Source organism: Bacillus rossius, chromosome 3, assembly GCF_032445375.1.
Source record: "Bacillus rossius redtenbacheri isolate Brsri chromosome 3, Brsri_v3, whole genome shotgun sequence".
NCBI lineage: Eukaryota > Metazoa > Arthropoda > Insecta > Phasmatodea > Bacillidae > Bacillus > Bacillus rossius.
In genome coordinates, this window is record NC_086332.1 from 32,285,830 (window position 1) to 32,309,031 (window position 23,202).

General features: G+C 32.7%; 2 protein-coding genes across 2 annotated transcripts in view; one reads left to right on the forward strand and one right to left on the reverse strand.

The window, feature by feature from the left end:
* The window catches only part of LOC134530482 (cAMP-dependent protein kinase type I regulatory subunit), an 87,758-nt gene that overhangs the window by 7,799 nt on the left and 56,757 nt on the right, over positions 1-23,202 (forward strand). The window lies entirely within an intron of this gene.
* Positions 6,636-13,223, reverse strand: LOC134530483 (uncharacterized). Its single transcript, XM_063365324.1, has 3 exons — positions 12,862-13,223; positions 7,982-8,221; positions 6,636-7,375 (listed from the first exon to the last, which is right to left on the reverse strand). Exons 1-3 carry the CDS (start codon positions 13,007-13,009, stop codon positions 7,017-7,019), a joined length of 747 nt encoding a protein of 248 aa, XP_063221394.1. The 5' UTR covers positions 13,010-13,223; the 3' UTR covers positions 6,636-7,016.

A 23,202-nucleotide genomic window follows, 5' to 3' on the forward strand; every position in this document is an offset into this window, starting at 1 on the left:
GTAACATATATCACCATATTTTTATTTTAAAACAAAAAAACTTAGTACTTGTACTGCACTAAGATCAAATTACGGTGAATGAATACCAATTTATCTGCATTAAGAGGCAACAAACAGTTTCACTTGTTAAGTTTGGGTATTGTGTAGTATTAGCTGACCACCAAATATAAGGGTCACAATTGCGATCAATTTTTACTGACTTCAGATAAAAATCAATCTCACATGCAATCACGTTTTTTTTCTTGATTGTGAGACTGACTACTGTTGTTTTCATTAAAGCAATCCCAGAACGTGTCATGAGCTTCGCGAAATTCAGCGGACTCTTGTCTCCTCTCTTCTACTTTTTTTTGTCCGTGTTGAAGATGAACTGCTACTAGAGGACTCGTCACAACACATTTTTATAAATTCCAATAGAATCTTTTGGTGAGCTCTTTCAGCTTCAACAATCCCCAAGTAGCTTGTTTTAAATCTTGAGTCTAGGTAAGTTGCAATTAAGTAATTAAATTCTTCACTTAAGGAGTTGAAACAACTTTCTAATTCATGTTTCAACGAGGACCTCACGTGTGGTAAATCAGGTGTTCTTTGCTCAGTTTCATCTTTATCTAAAGACTTTTTAAGGCAGAAACGTGTGGTATTAATTCCGACAAGCAGGACAGTCCAGAACTTGTTATTTTGGTTATTTCTTCAAAAGGTTTTAATAGTTTAATGCATTGCTCCATCAAACTACCACTGTTGAGACATCAAATTGGTGAGTGTTTCGCGATCAGCAACAAACATCAATATGGCCCCTTTTGTTCTAACAATGCTCTTTTATAAAAAGTGGAATTCCACCTATTGCTGATATCTTGCACCAACTGATGCTCGGGTAAATTTAGCTCTTTTGAATTACCAACAGTTTTTCTTGAGCTAAGCCCGAATGATTGAAGTGTATAACAAGTCGTCTACCAGTAGCAATCATTGTTCTTACTTCTGGCTGGCTTTGAGTGACTTGCCTATAGCTCTCTGAAGCGTATGTATAAAACATCTAGCAGAATCATACTCAGCTAATCAAACACCCTTCACCATGTTAGGGCCACTATCATGAATGAGTAAATGTATCACGCTATGGTGACATCCCAGCAGTTCGCGACAAGTGTTAAGCCTCTTTTCTATATTTTCTCCAGTGTGCAAAACCTAAGAAAGGCTTCATTGCAAGAACTACATGTTCTAGTTTGAATTCAGGAGATATTCAGTGAGCTGTGAAATTCCGGACGCTAGCTTTGTTGTGTAAGCAAGTCCATATGTCGGAGGACATCAAAATTGCAAGAGCACTTCAAATGTTACTTTTGATTTTCACATAAATTCTGTCGTAGATGTCAGGAATGATTTTTTGGGTAATAACTAAAATAGTCACAGTAAAAAGTAATCTTAGTTTTCAGATACAGTACACTCCCGATTATCCACGAAATTAAGTGGCAGGGCCACCGCGGATAATTCGCAAAAGAGCCGAAAATGGGAAACAAAAAAGGAAACATTAATTTCAACTTAATCTAAAAATTTATGTCAGTAAAAGTTACAATTAACAATAAAAATTTTTAAATGATGCTAAAATTGTAGTATTTTACTGAATTATTAACATACAATACATTTCAGTAATGTAAACACAAAAGTGCTCAACCATACGACTAGAAACAAAGTGTGACAGAGACAAAAATAGCAACGCATATCAGCATACTACGTGAGTTCCGAGAAGACCTGTGGCGTTTTACTGTATACTGCACACAATACACTCACCAGGAGAGTTCAAATTTGCTCACTTGTAATAAAATACAGATTTACATTTGTGCTGTATTTTTTCGTAGCATGCGCGGATAATAGGGAGTTTACTGTACCTTAGAAAACTGGCATTACAATGATAATACATATTTTCCTTTCAATATGCCAACAGGCTAGGTAGCACATGGTATGCACTCTTGGTAATCTCAAGGGATATGGTTCAAATCTCACCCCTGAAATTTTTTAAAAACTTTTTGATTAATATAAAATGTAGTAAAGATGTTGACTCAGTTCAATAATGTTAAGGTTTGTTTCTAGAAAGTATTTACAGACTGACTCCAATCCTTTAAGCAAAAAACAAATTTACAAATATTTACTTGAATTATAAATATGTTTTAAAATGTTTCAAGTTTTATTTTAGTAACACCATAGAAGTATAACTTCTAACGTGTGCAGAAAAGTTATATTATTAAATGTTTAGTGAATATTATCAAGATGGGCAGTATTTCAATAAAATTCCTTGTCGAAAATTAGGTCCAAAGTCAGGGTTTGGTTTAGTTTTCTTTTCTTTCTTTATTATCAGAGCCATCCTGCTATCTATGCATGATGGTGGCAAGCAACTTCTATGATTCAGGCAATGAATTCTAGTGTGCAGAATGTGTTTGATTCGCATCTTGAAATTTTGGTATGTACTTAAATTTTTCTTTTAAATTTTGTGTCTGAGTTTTGTATTATAAGTTTATTTGCAACATGAATAACATGAGAACATATGAATTTGCTTGTTACAAAGGTTAGATGTGTGCATATCACTAGCGAGTACTGAAAGACTCGCTCACACTTTTTTGTTTATTTTCATTCACAAGCTAAATTCTAAGTCTGTTAATTAGGGCTATCCCTACATCTGACAACAGATTTTACGAGTGGGAGAACAGGTTTGAAAAGAATATCTCAATTAATTAACTACAGTTTTATTTATTACTATTTACACTATTAATTAAACACACAAAGCGTTTTTCCACAAATTAATCACACTTTCATTTAGTTCACAGTTTACCCTTTCTACTGGAGCTAGACTCGACAGTGGCTCTCCCTACAGCTCGTCTCGTACTGCGCACCTCTGTCCCAACACACTTGTCCGTCATACACAATACAGTCCCACTTCACCAGTCTCCACACACAAATCACATCGCCTGTCATCCAGTTTTTCTCACCAAGAGGTCACTCGTCTTCTTCACTTCATTGCCTCCGAGGCTGGGTATTGCTGGTTTTATACCCCTGAACCCCATTCTGCAATGGTCTCACATCCCTTCGAAGTGTTGCATCATCAGGGTCAACTTGACACTTGAAGCTCCAAGAACAGTGGCGTTCTAGTTACGCCACTTCACGCAGGCGGGGCTCTGGGAATGTACGGAACCCTCCAGAGTCGCAGAGGGTTCTCCGTTTTCAACAAGGAAGCGCTGGGGTACGGGGATGGCGGGGGTGAAGGGGGGCAGCAAGGCGCTGTTGCTAATTGGATTAGGCGTTGTAACATTACTAGACCGTTCCCCACATGCAGGTGAGCTCGCGGGCTGGCCTGCTTCATTGCCTCACTTCTACTATTCTCACCAGTTCAATTATAAAATTTCACTTTCTATTGCTTGATGTGGTTTTGTTTTGTATAATGGGTTAGGGTATCTTTGTCTGTTCTTAGTATTTTGTAAGTATGCTCTTTTATGAACTTGCGTGTTTTTCATTTCGGGAAGTTCTAATATCTCGATTCTAGCCTACAGACTGTGGTGTATTGGAGTTGTCATATGTGAACTTCTGACTTAAAAACAAATAAGGGAGTGTCTCACCATCATGTGATAACCACTGCTTAAATACATATTTTTAATTGTAAATAACCTTGAACACCTATTTTAATGCCAATAATGATGCTGGTTTAGTTTCAAATATGTATTAAAAAGTTATATTTTATTAGATTAAGCGAACTTTCAAACCCATAACCATATTTTAGCCATATCATTAAAGTATGACATATAGGTGAATTCCCTTCTACAGATTCAGCTGACAACAAATAAGTGTTCAGAGTTTTTAAAATTTATTTATAGAGTAGGGCTCACAATAATTAACTGTGAATAAAGTAACAACTTTAGTTAGTGCCTAAAGTTACAAAAGTAGCATGAAATGTACCATAATTTATATCAATAATTTCAACTCTTTTAAACTAGAAAATTTACTCTCTTTGATAAAAAATTTTCAAAAGACTTTTCACCACTGTAATACATTTTCTATCAATACACAAAAGTGCTCACATTTTCACAACTTTAACAGTGTGAGATGCTTATCCCATTATTTTTCATGATGATTAATATAACTGAATAATTTTATTTTTTGTTTCACACACAGAGAAGTCTTTTTTATATTTTCTTGGTGCATTATTATTCCCGAAGATGTCTAACTACTGAAATGAATTTCCAAATAAAAGAATAATTTTGACTTTCTTAAATCAATAACTTTACGCCACATTTTAATCAAATATAGACATCACTCTGTGATTTTGCGTTCGTCTGGCGAAAACCAGACGTGCCTATTTGTGGTGATGAAATTTTTTTCAGAAAACACGTGAATAATAACCTGATGTTTGGTTACAACAAGCTACTAAATTGGTTGTTGGAAAATTACTCTAGCCATTTGATAAAGCTAGGCACCATTATTTTTTGCTTTCATTTTGCCACAACACGCAAACACTTTGTATGGTAATATTTTATTCAGTAGAAGTCTAATTAAAAAAAAAATGTATCTCTACAAAAAAAAGTATATTAATTTTTTTATAGCTACAGAACACTAACTTTATATTGAACTATCAGCAACATTTTCCCCTTGGTTAGCGTGGATAGTAGTAGGTTACTGTGTACAGTAAATGAATTAACAGAAGCTTAATGTCTCAATAGATGTCAAGGTCATTGGAGACTATGAATGGAACAGTGATGGAAATGTGGGTAAAACAGAAGTACACCGGCTCTCAGCAACACATTTTTCATTTGCAAAAAAATTGTAGACCCGTACTAAAAACTGGAAATTTTGTGAAATATGCTGTCTGTAAAGCATATCACTTCTGATAGTACTATTACACAGAAGAAAAACTTCTTACATGAAAAAACTATCAAAATTAGCCAACTAATAAAGTTAAAGCCTAACAAGTCACTTTTTACTTCATCTGAGTGAAATTTTGTATAATCATATTCAGTCCATGACTAAATATTCAGTTCAAATCCTCCAAACACTAACTTACTATATTCCTTTCTTGTGAAAACTCTTGTGCTAAATCGTTGATATCTACTATATCAAGTCCGTAATTAATGCAGGTGCCTGGGTGCACTTAAAGCTTATTATTTGTATGTTATACATTTTTGATGTGTTTTTTAATGTGATTTGTTCCAATTGTTTTTACTTAAGAATCTAACTACATTTTTTTCTGTATGCTTACATTTGCAATGTTTATTATTTTGTATATGCATAGGCCTGCATGAAAGTTTACTTAAAGCCATTACACTTATGTAAAGAGGGTTGGGTTTCTTAACCACCTTCTGACACTATGCAAATTACCTATGTGCTTTCAGTCTGTATCAAACGTGGTTTGCATCCCACTATGATCACAAAGATACTGTCTGTACGTAATTAATTATGTGATGTAAAACATAATGGGTTTTCATAGTTTGATAATTACACAATTAATTGCTGAGTGGCTTACTGGAAACTACATACATATTGATCACACATCACCCATTTACACCTACCTTCTCTAATAGTGATGTGGCCAACCCCTCTCCACTATCTTATCAGCCTAAAGTTTAAAATTATTAGTTACTGTCACTTGAACATGTATCATTATATCACATATTTTGTTAATTTAATTATAGTAAATTTTTTAAGGTAAATAAAATTTTTTTTGTTTAATCGTTGGGGAGGGGGAATTAAACACCTAAATTTTGAGGGGATGTGTCCCCCCATTTACCCTGGTTTGTGGCAACTACTAGAGAAGTAAATAATTAATAATAAATAGTTTGTGTTCATCAAGTTCTAACACTTTGAGTAAAGAACCCCATGCATGTCTTATAAACTAACTTAATTGCATCTGGCAAGTCACAAATAATTACAATTGTTCTTTTCTTAATGGTTTCTGAACATTATATCAATCCAGTTATGTCAAAAGCATTATAAAAGAAAGGGGTGTAGGATTCCTCCCAGAAGTATATCCAAATGAGCTACATACATCTTTTTTGATCTTAAGATTTAAGCTCCTGGTAATTTATAACATTTTTTTTGACCATAACTATAGAAATGTATTGGTACATTAAGCAAAGTATACAAAAAATTTGTTTGTCAAGATTGTACAATTTATCACGGTGAATGATAGTGCCATAAATAAATCAAAATAAAGTATATATTCTAGCCGTATAAATATACAGGATTATTTGCTATTAAAAAAAAATTAAATTATTTGATATATATTTTAGGTGATGTTAGCTGACATCAAGATTATGCAGATACTTATAATAAAATAATCTTAAGTGTGAGTAAATTTTATAACTATAAAAATCTAATATTTGACTATTCAGATGTTGCCGGATGTATGAAGAAAAACAAAGTGTTTAGGGTATTCACTTAATGTGAATAATGGGTTACCACAACTTTTTCACTCTCTCCTGTGAAGCTCTAGTCATCATCAGTCTTATTATTTATTTATTTTCCATTTATAACAATTTTTTGTGATTTTATTAAGATTACAACTTTAGTGGTTGCTAATGGAATGAAAATTCTTTTTTATTCTGCACAGTCTTGCTGAATTCTGCTAATTGATTTTTAAAACCTTTGAAGGTAATTAATCAAACCACACATCCCATGTAAAAATTTTATTATCTTAAGTAAGTACAGTTGTACATGAGTGCATTTATCAGCCCTGGTAGAGCATGTGTAAACAACATGTAGAAAATAAATATTGTAACAAAAATATTGTTTCATTGTATATAAATATGTATATTTACATATTAAATTACCTTAAAATTGATTAAAAAATTGATATATTACAATTACTTCACTAAATTGTACACAAACCACCTGTATAGTAAGTATTATTCCTGAGTAATTACGTATATTTTGTTGACCAGTATAAACAAATAATACTGTTGCATGGAGCCACCTCCACGGTATCACTTGAAGTAGGTTGTTGCTAACCACATGTGGCAGCTTGTATCACAAGTATGTAGGAAGTACGTCAGCTATGTTGGAGTGTTGATGAGCTCTGGCTTCCACAGCTGGTTCATGAAGAAGTTATCAACCAGGGCAATGTCCTTGTCTAGGTTTCTGATGTACTCACTCTGAGCTGTTGGGGCTGCATTCAGTTGTGCATACTGCATGACATGAGAGGAGTTAATGAGATCTTTGATAAACACATCGCTTAACATCACGGAGGGTTTATTATTTTCAACTTTGGGTGGAGGGAGTACTGGTGGTGGGAAAGAAAGCTCTGAGATCAGTTTCTCGCGCTGTAGACGGACCCGTTTCTCAGTAATGGCATAGATGTGCATAAATGCCTTCTGGCATACTTCTGCTATTTTCACCCCCTTCGGGCTTGGTCCTACAAAAATAACACATGCATAAATTACTAAAATTATTACAATAAATCTGCAAAAATAGAACTTTTGAATGTTAACTAGCTTGTTATGTGTCTTGTTGACAGCGAGACCATTATTACAGAACAGTCAGGGATATTAAAGAAAGAATCAGCCATGGCATATAGCAAAAAACTACCCTAGCAGATTTCTTCCCCAATATCCTCAATTTGTAATGCACGTTTACATCTTTTATGATCTCAATGTCAACGAGATGTAAAGGTTAGTAAGAACTACTATATTTCATCTTAAAATTGGTTTAAGACTTTACTTCTTTAAGCCTCAAATTTTTTGATAGAGATTATTATGAATTCAATCCACTTTGTTCAGAAATATAGCAGTCGTAAAATTATTGTAAATATCACCAATAAATTTATTTGTATTTGTGATATCATTTGCTACTGAAACTATTACTAAATTTAGTTATTTCTTGCTAAGTCAGCCTTACACAATACTACAAAATGACAGCCAGGAAAACAACATGTATCATGTTTAAAAAGTTACCACAAAAATGACTTCTGTTAATCTGAATTTTATTGCCAGCATTGCAATTACTACAAAGAGATAAGTACCTGCTTTGATAGGGGGGTCGTTGCTGGTAAGAATAGGCACTTGGTACTTGCAGCTCACTCGTCTCTCTCTCTTCTTCAGTTCTAACGAGCGTCTCTGGACCGCTCTCATCTCAATGTGCGCCATGAGAAAGTCATTTTGCTTTATGTGGTCTGCCAACTTGTAGAACTCTTCAAACAGCCGTATTCTTGCATTTATTGGGATTTTTTCATCGCAACGCTGTGGGCAGTTGCAAAGGCTTTCTGGAAAAAAAAATTGTGTAACAGTTAACTTTTGAAAGCATAGACCAGCAACATAAGCTAGAATTAAATGAAATTTCACTATAAAAGTAAAACCTGCAAGTAATGCATTTAGAAGTAATTTTATGTCCTCAAATTATGAGTTTTTCTTTCCACTGGTAATACATTTTTCACAGATGCTGACAATAATAGTAGTATTCCAGTTACCAACAAATCTTTAATAAAGCTCAATGCCATTGCCAATTTTGATGTGACTAGTAGGTGTATACATTAATAATCTAGCTTCAATAAAAAGCACCACTAAGCAACACTAAACGTAACACAACACAACCACATCTAATTAAGTTTCATTCAGTTGCTTTTTGGCAATAATCCTGCAGAAAAATAGCCTACAGTAGGCGCAGCATATCTAAATGCCTGATATGCGTGATAGTACAATTTATTCTTGAAAAACAAATGGTAATCAAGGTTAATATTTTCTGCATAACAAATAATTTAAAGATGCCATTAAGAAACAGTTTAATTGAGATGATAATATACCACAGGAATGTTCTGTTATCATTAAATAATATTTTACCTCATATACTAACAAATAAGAATTATGGAATTAGTAACGTGTAAAATTGCTGAAAGTTTAAGCAAATTATGTGTTTTCTTTGTAGGTTTTCTTAATATATTTTAAATTTCTTTCACAAAAATTATTCTATTCAGCAATCAAAAGACTCATTAATTTGAGTGTTCAAAAATACTAGGAAAAAATTAAAAAACATTCTGAAAAATTAAAATTCTATTTGAAGTAGGTACTCTTAAAAGTGTTAAGAATCAAATCCTACTTTCCATCTCTCCATCCTCAGCTTCAAATTGTAGATGCACATTTTTTTCCCCCCACTAACATTTGACATGTTATTTATAGTAAAGGGCTGAGTTCAAAAAATTAAGATTCCCGATAATTGCTATGAGTCATTGCAGTTCCAATTGAGGAATTATTTGAGTGCAGTTACTAAATATCTAATCAATATATTCTGTGTATATTGATGCTCATAACTGACTTGACTCTGTAACACTGTAAGATGGGGCTAGGGAGTTGTATGGCACAAGGCCAGTCATTTGATCATTGACATCAATTTGGAGACCCCAGTATTTTCACATGGCTTAGTGATCAAAAGTTGCAAGTCAAGTAAAGGTGTATGTTGAATCAAATTCACAGCAAGAAAGATTATTGAATGACCAGAGACAATTCACACCTGATGTAGTTTTTGAAGAGGTTCTTCATTAAAAGCTATGCAATTTTTTTTTAATCTTTTGTTTTATTTATATATATATATATATATATATATATATATATATATACACACACATACACACACATATACACATACTAAACAATTAATATTTCTGTTAATGTGAATTTTATTAAAAGCTAGGGAATTGTAAGGTGCCCGTTGAAAAATTATGAATATAACAAACACTTTAATTTAATATATGCAAAATATTTGTTAGAAATTCAATTTCTTTTCATTTGCACAATATGAAAAGAAATTGAATTTTTAACAAATATTTTGTATGTATCGAAATATGGTTAGTAATCAACAAAATTTTTTTTTTTTTTTTTTCTGCATCTACCATTACCATTTCAACTATTGGATATCCATGCATAGATTTGAAGTTTATTATTCACACCTTCAGCATGAACACACACATTGGCTAAAAAGAATTATTGTAGTGTGACTTTGTGTGGTTTCAGAAATTTTGGAATTTATATAATAAACATTTCTACTATTTCTTACCACTTTTTATGTATTCATCTTAAGATTTTACTTTTTTTTTTTTGTGTTTGTTATTGGGACATTCTGTTCTATGAATCTCAGATTTCTGCTTGTTTAACTATAACCAATGATTGGTTACAAGCAGAAATTCTAATCTTGTTTCTGAATGCAAAATTTATGGTGTTACAATGGTTTTACAAATTAGTGACAGTAGAAATTCGTGTAATACTGCATAATTATTATCGCACTGATTTTTTTCCCCAATGAACATAATTCATGAATTGATTCATGTTAGGTATTATCCATTGTAACTCTGAAAAATGTTTTTTTTTTTGTATAATTTGTTTTTAAGTATTTCTCAATGCTGTTGGTTGAGTGATTTTTCCACAAGGCCTAAGGGATCATAACTAATGTAAAAGATTTGTTTATGTTGGGTTGCTACGTTTAAAATACAATGACATTGTTAAAATATTTAAATTATCGCAAAAATGGTTTTTTTATTCATACAGAATTCCACAAAACTCACTAGTTGAGAAAGGTTTTAAAATGGAAGAATATTGTGCAGTTTTACACTGTAACTATTCTTGCTCATTACAGTAAAGTTAGAGATATTCTCTTTATTTGTAATTTCAGTGGATTGTTAAAATCCTTTTGTGGTGTTAGTTAAAGTTTCATGCATAACAGTATGTTGGTTTAATTTGCAAGTATATATTTTTCTATGCTAGTGCAATTATTTAATTGACTGTAAGTTCTTATTTTTTATATATCTGGGAGACAAAAGTTTTTTTATATTAAAGTTAGTTGCAAATTATTAAAATCATTGTAATTAAATGATTTAACAATTTCAAGAATTTTTTACATTTAAAATTTTTTTCTTAATGATGTTGACCCAACTATTTGCCCAACTTAAAAAAAAAATAGTAGAATTTGTAAATTTAAACATACATTTTGGGATAGTCTAGAAATATTAGTAGTCTTAATACTCAAAAGTACTATTTTAACAGTTTTCCCCTTAAAAAAAAAACCTTTTACTTACAACATTTACAAATATAATGGTAGCCACATATGTACACATAGTGTATAAAATTTTTCTTGTGAGTTCACCAAACAAGTTTTTTTTTTTAAGTTACTGTCATTTAAGCCATTTATTTATCTTAATAAATAATTATTTTATTATATACAGTATACTCCCCATTATCCGCTCATGCTACGAAAAATTACAGCAAATATGTAAATCTGTATTTTATTACAAGTAAGCAAATTTAAACCCTACTGACGAGTGTATTGTGTGCAGTATACAGTAAAACGCCACAGGCTTTCTTTGAACTCGCGCAGTAGACTGGCATGTGTTGCTATTTTTGTCTCTGTCGCACTTTGTTTCTAGTCGTATGGTTGAGCACTTTTATGTTTACATTACTGAAATGTATTGTATGCTAATTATTCAGTAAAATACTAACATTTTAGCATCATTTAAAAATTTTTTTACTATTAATTGTAACTTTTACTGTACATAAATTTTTAGATTTTTAAGTTCAAATTAATGTTTCCTTTTTTGTTTCCCATTTTCGACTCTTTTGCGGATTATCCACGATTTTCACTATCCACGGTGGCCCTGCCACTTAATTTTACGGATAATTGGGAGTGTACTGTACCATGAATATTAAATAATTATAAAAAGAAGTTTATAGTAAAATGGATAGTTTAATTCGGAGTAAAGAATGAGTTCTTTTTTGGCCAAATTTGTTTTCATGTCGATAACATTCAGAAACACTTAAAATACACTCATTCAACTTGGATAGTTGCTGTCTTGAAGTGGATACGTTATTTTTGTTAGCCATAAATTGAATTTTATCTAAGAGTAGGTTGTGTTATTTTGAGGTACTAAGTTAATTAGTGTTTGACATCTATTTATATAAAAATTTTTTTATCAATGCAATGAAGACTAAGAAATAATATTTCATTGTAATTGTCTCTATAAATAAGTAGGCTGTATTAACCCAACTTAATTCACTGCAAATTGATGGCTGATTCAAAACATCAATTAAATTTACATGCAGTATGCTACATTTTAAGAATTTGAACTAACTTTGCTGTTTATTTATTTGTGCTATAATGGTTGCATGAGATTTGTTGTTATTAGAGTGTGTTATCATAAATTGTTCATATTTACCTGTTTAAAAAAGGGTTTCTAATAATTTTAATATTTAAAATTAAATAACAGTGTGAGAATTTTATTTAACTTGTATGAAACATTATGAATCTTGAAACAACAATTTGGACATAAATATTTAAAAATTAGACTTTGCCAATTTAAAGTTTTTCTTGTCAGGCAATCGATTTTCCTTTAGCAATCAGATTTGTAAATTCTATTGTCAAGGTTATTAAGTCAGCCATATTTTAAATATAATATAAAAATTATATTACAACATAATCATTTTCCGTTGATTTATATTTACAAGTCGGGATTTGTTGCACAACGCAACATGTAGGTCATTTACTTTGAATATTTGCTAATATTTTTCTTTTGGTACATGTTTCATTTTAGTTTTCACTTTAATTAAAATATTAATATAAAGATCTGCACTCTTGTAACAATTTGTTGGTTTAATCTGCGCATGACGCTGCCAGATTGAACGTAATTATCGTTAAAACTTCGCAAGCTGTCAGCATGTTATGTACCTTTGCATAGCACATGGGTATGTTGTTTGTGCATATTTCAACGTTTACTAATATGTAACATCAATTTATGTAGTTGTTTCATTTATATTGAAAATCTTAAGACACACGCAAAAATGTAATATTAAAAAATAAATAAAGGACACAGGTTTTTAACTGTAAACAAGGTTACGGCAATTTATTTATCTTCAATTTATTTACCTGGCTGTTTTTTCGCAGGGATTAATTTTCCAGAGCGAGAAACATAAGGTTGCCCTGCTGTCCGCAATTTTCTCTGCAATTTTCGCTCTTGTCTATCCACCAAATTGTTGTCTGATGTGGCGCTTGATGTAACCATGTCTGACGCCATCTTTTACTGCCAATTACTCGACTTGACATCCGCTCCAGCTAGCTGTAAAAAAAACCGACAGTACTTGTTCCGCAATCTTTGCTTTTTATTCCTGTTTTTCTTATGGCCACTACGATGTTTTCCGTGCGGGTTTATTGTGTACTAGTCGTGGAAATGGTTCCTGAGTTCCAAACGTGATGCCGCTGCTGTCGCTGTTTTCAGGCTATACGAGGTGGAAGAAATCGGAAATCTTTCGAGTCTGGACTCTCGAGTTGTGAGTATCGATAGTCCAGACGTGGCTCTCACGGCATTGCCAATTTTGTGCGGAAGTTATTATAGGGCAACGATATTTCTAGGTACACAACCGTGATGTTTGATACAACTGAAATAGTAAATACACTTGCAACAAGCGTGTAATGTTTCTAAAAATGTACACTTGATTTTAGATGAGCTAGTTATGAAAATATGTAACGTATTTTAAGTTATGTCAAATTATTGCATGCAATCAACTCCTAATAGTTTTTTTTCCCCCTGAAATAGACCATTGTATTTACTTCATGTAAATATAAGACTTATACGCATGTTATGTAATATTTATTGAAAACTTACTTATATTACTTTAAAAATTAAATTAAATTTTGTAAATAAAAACGTAGGTTTATATTTATGACCCTTAACCAATCGAAATTATCATCTTATCAATACTAATAATTAAAAATCTCGTAACTCCTTCAATAATACGAGTATGTACTTTTTGTTTAGAGTTTAAGGAAATACTACTTTTTTGAATTAACGTGCCTCAATCTTTAAGTTTACTGAGTAGTATGAAACCAAAACAAAGTGGAAAAAATTATTTTTAAATATTTATTACATGTATACATAATTAGCTAAACACTCGCAGCTTCGTTCGCCCAACAGCTGGATAAGCATAGGTCCTAATAGAAAGTGCTATCACCACTGGTTGTCGTCCAGATGAGCCTATAAGTAATTCATGTATAATTGTTTTTGGACCAAAATAAGGTACGAGCTATTGAGATATGAAAGAATATTGTAAAATATACGATTTTAGTTTTTCAGATTTTTTTCGTACTACTTCACATAAAGAGATAATTCCAAAACCTCGTAAACGTGAACATTGAGTAGAATAGCTATCATTCATACATTTATTCACACGAATCTCCGTAATTAATAACATTGAAAAGCTATTATAAATAGGTATTTTTTTTTTATTTCATATCTTCATAACTACCTTGTTTTGGCCCAAACATTTTTTACATGTGAATTACTATCATCGTATTCAAACTTGGCAAGGATATATAATATGAAAATAATCTATAGTTTTGGTTGTTTGACAATTAAACGTATGTTTATCAGCAGTGTTGTTAAGTAACGAATTACAAGTAATCGGATTACTTGTAACGATTACTTTTCAAGTAATTTATACTTGTAACGAATTACATTTAAAAAATGTAATTCGTACTTGTAATCGGATTACATAACATTAATTGTAATCGATACATTAAGGTAATCGATACTTTATATTTACTTGCCGTTACTTTTATTCTCGGAACGTATAATGAATACAATTAAGAACAAGAAGATCATCCACTTTTGCATTAGTAAAGTTTAAAATTTTACGCTTGTAGTGCTACGATCGTATGCACAACATCTATGATCAAAAATGAAGAGCCAAAGTGACTTGCAGTGTCTCCAACATTACCCTATCCTAAAATCTGCATTTTTAAAATTTAACACATCGCTGCCGTCAAGTGCTCTCGTTGAGCGTCTTTTTAGTGTTGGTAAAGATGTTTTTGCCATCAAGAGAGGGAATCTATCTGATGATAACTTTAAAATGCAATTGTTTTGTAATGTCAATTCCAAAATTTAAATAGTGTTACTTTTATTACAGCTAGTTACTTGTATGAAGTCTTTTGATGTTATTCAAGCAAGTTTGTCCTCAAATATGATTCATTTAATTAAAGATAATAAATTTAATCATTACATGAAATAATTTTTTTAACAAAAACGTATGTATGTTTATTAATGTAACAAAGTGTAAAAAAATTGAATCGTAGGTCAGTTTTAAAATGGTAGTGGAAAGTAATTGTAATTGTAATTGTAATTTTACTGATTACTTCTATGTAAAGTAATTTTTACTTGTAATTAGTTACATTGTCACCACAGTAATTGTAATTGAGCCCAATTACTTTTTCCGAGTACTTTTAACAACACTGTTTATCAGTTACAACTTACAATGAGTTTAGAACTCGGAATAAGTATACATTTTTAAGAAGTTCATTTATTTTTTCAATGCTTACGCAGTATCTATAAACATAATATTTGGCATGCGTAATGACAGTAGTATGTGCCAACGCGCCTGCCAAATTTAATAATTCTGTCCCTCCCAGAGATGGATGAACATTTTAAATCACAAATTTATGTTCATATTATATATATATATATATATATATATATATATATATATATATATATATATATCTTATATATAAAATTCTCGTGTCACAGTTTTCGTTGCCATACTCCTCCGAAACGGCTTGACCGATTTTGATGAAATTTTTTGTGCTTATCCGGTATCTATGAGAATCGGCCAACATCTATTTTTCATCCCCCTAAGTGATAAGGGTTGTCCACCCCTAACTTTTTTATTTTTATTTTTTGGACAAATTTTTTAATTTTTTTTTATAATGTGGGATTAAAAAATACACACAACCCTAAATTTTCACCCTTCTATCACCAACCCCTAATGTTTTAGAGAATTTTATATTTTTCAACCCCGGTCAATAGCTGATCAATTAACATTTGATCAACCTACCCCGCCTACAGCGAACTCATTACCTGGATTAAAACATAGGCCACATATTAATATGAAATTCCATCCCTAAGGGAGTGAAAAAGTGATAATTTCATTTTATAACAGAAAAAATCATAGGTCATAGACATACAAATAGTGAGTGAGTGTCATTTATTTATGTCTGCCACACGATCATACACATAGTAAGGTCTGGCAAATTAACATTTTTCTCCTTGGTGAGACCAGTCCGCTAAGTGGAGCTCGCAGCGGCTAGCAAAATAAAGGCGCTCATAACAGTTTTGTTCTTAACTTCGTCAATAGATAGAGTTAGTTACCTTTAATTTTAAACGCACCATCGTTTGATGCGTTTGTCATGTCTTTAATTTTAGTTTGTTTGTGCCGTATGCGTTCCTATACCATTCATCCAATTGCGATGAAATTTTAGTGAGTTGTTATGCGTATGCCCGTGAATGTTTCTGAGACGGTATAACTATTTTACAATAGTTGGAGCACAAATCGTTTCAAAAAATGTGTTTATTTTATATTATATAGCGGCACTTCGACTGTTATTGTTGTATAAGTGCGCACGCATGACACAATTTATTTAAATATAAAAGAGAGTCAGAGATAGAGTGATATATATATAGAATGAGATAGAGAGAGACAGAGAGATAAGTTGAGATAGAGTGAGGTATAGAGAATGAAATGGGTTAGATAAAGAGATATATAGATGTATAGAGCTATATAGAGATTTATATATAGAAGAGATAGAGATAGTGTGAGGTATATATGTAAATATGTAGATATAAAGAGATAAATAGCGATAGAGAGATACATAGATATATAAAGATGTAGATAGAGATATATATATATATGTTTAGAGAGATGGATAGATGATTGTATATGTGTAACTACTTCAAACATATTACAAAACAAAACTGAATGAGGCATTGCAATGCATGCCGAGCATTAGCTAGATAATGGAAATTTTACAATATTAGTAATCTCTTATTTTTAAGCTTTTTTCTATAGTGCTTTATAGAGTCTAGACTACATACAGACCACCAATTTTTAGATATATACAGGTAAATAACTATACATTGGCAGAACGTCTGTCGCAATCTGAAAGTGGTATAAATTATTTTGCACACTTGACATTCAAATTAATAAGAAATACAATTACTAACTAGGCATAGGCGTGCGCACGGTAGGTGCCACAGGTGCCTTGGCACCACCATTAGGGTTAACGTTATTTTGTTTTTTACAAGCAGAAATAATACATACTTACAAAAATCCGAATTCTTTCCAAAAAAAATATGTTTTCCAATCGTGTCGAGTTAGCTCATAACGCTATCAGTATATCAATTATCAATCGAACCAACAACTATACACACGGAAACAAGCCAGTTGCAATTACTTGTGTTGTACACGCGGGCCGCGGCTACGAAACTTCTGAAATGTAAATACTTCTCATAGTTCTCCTCGAATTACATAGAATGCGCGCTCGGTGTCCACTGTTCACTCCACTCGGCAGGCGCACGGAATAATAGCCGCCGTCCGCCAGGGTTTATTTAAAAAAAAGAGTGAGAGTTTAGTTAGTTAAAAGGATAGGCTTTACTCGATGACTTATATGCAGTCGCCGACAAAACATTTTTGTTGTATTCCAAAAGTTAAAACTTTTGCCCACTCTTATTTGTGTATTTTTATTATTTTAATATTTTACATATTTAAGGTATTTTACAAAAACTCCCTTGATTTGTTGATTTTAAAACTTAACATTTGAAAATGTTTTTTTCTAGCATTTATTTGGCGTCTTCAGAAAACATGTAAGTACAGTTTTTCAAAGCCACCAGCATGAATTCCGTGCAAACAATTTGTGCAATTTACTTTATGGCTCAACAAAGCTTAAAACTGTAAATAGTTTAGTAGTTTTCCTGATGATTATAACGTTCAAAGCCATAATTTGTCATAAAAAATGTTAAAATTTTTACATCTGTGTATTTATTTAATGTTTTTGTTCGGAAACACCTTAAATAGCACCATTTTGCGCTTTCAAATCCAAATTTTCCGGACCCCCCGCTTTAGGCTCGGGGTCCGTGAATGACAGGGCTGTTGTGTAATCTGGCACCACCAATACTGAAGTTCTGCGCACGCCTATGTAACTAGGTACATCTGATTTCGAAAAAGGTCCCCTTCACCCTGTGTTCAGCCCGGGCAACGGCGGGTACTGTAGCTAGAAATTCCCTAGAAAAAATAATTTATATGGCAAAACAACGTTTGCCGGGTCAGCTAGTATATATATATATATATATATATATATATAACCCCTTGCCGGGGGCAGAAGCAAGTGATTATATATCTCTCAACACATAAAACAGTTTTTATTATTGTCGCTGGGTACAATTCTATTTGGTTGATCACTTCAAAAATACAAGAAATTTTAGAACGTTTTCTATGTATGTAGGAACTATTTGATGGAAACTCAAGTCATCAAACTCTCACTAAGAGGAAAAAAATGCATCAATAGTTTTCATCGAAAATTTTCGTCATAGTTTTCTCGTGATTAAATATTTTATATAGCAGTTTCCTTTTTTTTTCTTCCTAGTTTCAGAATGATTTTATTATTTTATAATTCATTGTGAGTAATTTTACTGCATTATTATGAAGTACTTTATGTAGTACGTACCAATCTTAATCAAAATGATGTTTTATTTTTTTAACCGCCAGTACAAACACACATTCTCAGAAAAATAAATCTGTTCCTTACCTCAATATTCGGCTCATTATCAAGGTACTTGGAAGCTTAGCTTACATTCCCTGTCATGTATAATAGTTGACGCAGATTAAGTTTAGTTTATTGCATCCATTAGATCATTTTTATGTGTATAAGTTTGCACAAACAATTTGGACAAGTTATTGTATACAAAAATACAATGAAAAGTTCTAAATAAGAGCAACCATACCATTGGTCAGGCCAGACCATATGCTTGTTTTAATTTAAGATAGCATACGAGTAATTGTGCAAATACTCAGCTTTAGTAAGTTGATTTGGTAGTAGCATAGTCATTACTAAAAAATAAATTACCCCTGTTCACATTTTGAGGGATTAAATTTTAAAATATAATAACACATTTAGTTAGTTTTTAATTTTAGTTGTATGGACCACTTTCTTACTGACTGGTTTTGAGGAATAAAAACCGCAGAAGCCTTGCTTTATATATTAAAAAAAAAAAAAACAGTAACCCGTTTCGGCCCCTTATGGATGAATTTAAAAAAAAAAAACATGTGTATTTTTGTTTTAAATATAAAATGTAGCCTACATGTAAAGTTCCATATGTCCGACTGAAGTGTTTAAGTGTATATTTAACGTATGTACTATATATAATGTCATTTAGGGGTAGAATATTGTAGTAATTTATATCCGCAGGTTTAATATGGCCTAATACAGGAATATAAGCGAAGTCTCATTGAAATTCATACCATATATTTGGCAATACAGATACAAATAACCAAATTTTAGAAAATGTTACTCTGAGTTCTAAATATTTTGAACGATATGTTCGGATAATTTTTGAAGATGTGTTTGTATGTAAATACCTATCAGTGTTGATGGTTTTACTTTGGTACACTGTAAAAATAATTGTGTGAATGTATTTTAAAACGTTTGTCATATAATTCGGAAAAACACATACAGTTTGTTTATTTTATGCATTCCTTGTCTAAATTTAACAATACGTCTTGTAATTCGACACTGAATGTAGGTTTGTATTCTAAAAACTTAGCATTCTGTAAAATACGCAGTTTTCGTGTAAATTAACAATTTTTTGATAGTTTTATATCCAAAATGTGCTAGTAAATTTACACTTTGTGTTATGGTAACACACCAACCTGGCGTGTGTAATTTAACACAAACAGAATGCATTTTAAAACATTATAAACAAGTGTTAATTTGCTCACTTGTATCCCCGTGTGCCTGAACTGAAAAAAAAAGTGATTTTTTTTTTACCTAGAAGTATCTGTATTTATACACACTGTAATTTATATGCAAATACTGTAAAGTATACTATAAATATTACTAAAAAAATAGGTTTTGTGTGTTTTTACACAAATGGAGGTGTGAATTACAACTTGTTTGGCATGTATAAAATTAATAAAATATTTTAACACAGACCGGTAAAAAGTACAGTTGCAATACAATTGGTACTTTACATGGTTTGATCGTGTAAATTATTCATAAGTCAGTGCTATTATTTTGGTGGGAAAAATTCTTAGTCCATATAACATATTTAATTCCCTTATTTTCAACTTATTATTTAGCCTGGTGGTAAAGGTCGTTGCTTTCTTAGCACGAGATGTGCATCTGCGATCACGGTGAGTCACACGCTACCTCACTCGGGATATTGTAGCCACACTAGCGTCACCTACTTGCTACCCAAGGAACCTTCCATGATGCCATACAAAGTGCAAAATTGATTTATAATTTGATTTGATAAATTGTAGAAACACACATATAGCTGCGTAATTATATACAGAAAAAAGTTATTTTACAGTGTGTTAAACATACATGCACTTTATAATTACATAGACAATGTATGAGTAAATTTACATTTAAATCAGTAAAATCACTCATTCAAACACATACAATGTGTATGCGATTTTTAATGTAAATTGATAAATTACCTGTCATTGATGTGTAAATTTACACCTACTTTGGTGGAGTTATTTTACAACAAAACTGTGTCTTTGTAGGTTTAAATACACTAACTTGTGGGGCGGAAGAAAAAACATGTGGTGATAGAGCTGCCACCTACATCAGTGTAAAATTACACTTTTATTTTTAGTGTATATATTATTTTGATTTCACGTCAATGCCTTCAAATTATCTTTGTCATTTTTCATTATCAGAGTATGTGTTGTTAAGTTGATAACCATGGGCTAATCAGAGGCGAATATTCTGTGTAGGCATTGTAAGCAGTGCTTACAGTTTGAACCAACTACATTCTGAAGTAACTCGTTTCAATGATATGCTCTTGAATGGCGATCACATACTTCCATACCACGTCCGACTCTTCGCGATGTTTGATTGTAATTGCTGGACTCCCCTCTCTCTCTAACCACTCATCACTAGAGTGACTGCAGCCGGCCAGAGCTTCTACGTGTCCTGTGCGGCAGCGCGAAAAAAAAAAAAAATTGGCAAGTTTCCCCGTCGTGGACATCCCTCTGTAAGCACTTCTACTCTTGAATACAGGCGGCTGTGAACTCCTATCGGCCACTCTCGAGTGCGCGTACCAGAGGGAGGGTGGACTTCCCATCACCATCCGCCTGGGTGTTGACAACCCCGCTGTACACGCTGTAAGCTGCATGATTCTTCCCTGAAGCCAGTATCGGCCGACTGGAAATTTGAGACCACCAAGGCAGGTGTGACTCCCTTGCTCGTAGGAGGGAGGGGAAACAGTATCCTCCACACCGAGCTAAGCGCGTTGTTGGCCTGACAACAGCAACGTTCAGCGATATCATTAGGCACGTGGTTTAAGTGATAGATCTAATAAACATATTGAAAGCAAGGGTTTTAAAAAAATTTCAAAAAGTTTTCTAACATTGTACATGCTAGTAGTAAGTTTGTAATTTTTATTAATTTAAGTAAAGATGGTTTAATTAATTGCTTACATTATGCCTTCAATCCATGCCCCGTCACTGGGGCTAATATATAAACATACAACATTTTATGCATATCACGTAATTGCTTTGCTTATTCAGGGGTGCCCACAAGGGGGGGGGGGGGTAACGACGCAGACTGCGTCATTAAAATTTCAGGGGGGGGGGGGGGGGTGGTTAAAAGACGAGAAAAATGTATATATTATTTACATAATTATAGCTTCTAATGTGAAAATACGTTTCTGGTGCTTTGATAATTGAAAGGGATCTTGTAAATCAAATTGGCAACCCCGCACTTTCCTCAACAAAAGCAGTTTGGCATCTGTCGGTTCAGGATGCAAATATTACCTGATATTACCAAAATTATTATTAGAAAATCAGTTTAAATAATGCAAAATGTGATAAAATATAATATTAAAAAAGTATAATATTATAAAATAATTGAGTAAATCATTGAGAAAATTGCATAAAAAATTTCGGGGGGGGGGGGGGGTGCGCATCATTAGGTTAGGGGGGGTGAGTCATAGTGTTTGGGGGGGTGGGCACCTCTGGCTTATTTTGTGTCACAATGTATCTGAAATTGCTATAAATACGCTTTCAAAACGACTATGCCAAACAAACTCGGGGTTTATAGTGTAGCCTAAAAGCAAAAACACTTTACTGTACTTTAAAGACAAGTATGATATAAAAAAAAATCTTTCTCGTTTTGCCTGTAATACAGCAGTAATAACTTTAAGAGGTGAATTATAATTTTCTTAGAAATATTAGTACGCTCATTTTAAATTTAAGTTAGCAACCGGACAAAGGATATAACGGTGATTGGATTTGGAGTTTCGTGTGACAGTTGCGTGGTACGTATATCTGACGGTTTATAGAAGCCTCGCAAGTATCATAAGTGTCGCTGTCAAACATTGCCGCGAGCTGTGCCGAAACAACGCAGGAAACGTCATTTCCGTTACACTTCGTGCTGATTGAGCATATGCCAGAAAACTTACACCAACCAAATTGCTTGACCTGTCAAGTAAACATACTATTGTATTATTTACTGGCACTAGCATTGACAACGTCCTTTCTTTTTTTCTGTAACTTACCTTGCCTTTGACAATATTGATCTCATTGCTTTAAATCTTTGGTTAGTAGACTACTGCCCAAGTCAAAATTATATTAGTTTAATCTTTGACGTAGCTACAACAGTGACGAAAGTATATACAAAATCTGCAGATATCGTATCTTACAGAACTTTCTGTTTGTCATAGTAAAATCATGTGGGTTTTTGCTATATGTGGCTTTTAGATGGCCAGTCTAGTTTTCCTGCTAAAATATAATAAAAAATAACACATTAAGTAATATGTTATTTATTTTACTGCACCTACTATCCCAGATCTAGAGGTTAATTCACGAAGGAGAAAAAAAAATAACGAACAATGAATCAAGTACGTTTAGTAAACAAGAGCCTGGCTAGCCGCGACAGAGCTACTAGGCCACGAGGCGCGGACCACCTTGGTTGCAGCCTCAGTGTGGACCATTGTGTATGCAGCCCTATTGTGGACCACGTTATTGGTTTAAGCCTCGGCGTGGACCACGTTGGTTGCCTCCTTTGTGTGGACAACTTTAGTTGCAGCCTCCGTGTGGACAAATTTAGTTGCAGCCTCCGTGTGTACCACGGTGTATGCAGCCTCAGTGTGGACCACGGTAGTTTCAGCCTCGATTTGGACCACGTTGGTTGCAGCCTCCGGTTGCCGGCTTC

Coding starts and splice junctions, on each gene's coding strand:
- LOC134530483 (XM_063365324.1), bottom strand. CDS start 13,009: ATGGCGTCAGACATGGTTACATCAAGCGCCACATCAGACAACAATTTG. Junction 8,222..12,861: donor CCCTGCGAAAAAACAGCCAG/GTAAATAAATTG, acceptor TTTTTTTTCCAG/AAAGCCTTTGCAACTGCCCA. Junction 7,376..7,981: donor CGACCCCCCTATCAAAGCAG/GTACTTATCTCT, acceptor TTATTTTTGTAG/GACCAAGCCCGAAGGGGGTG.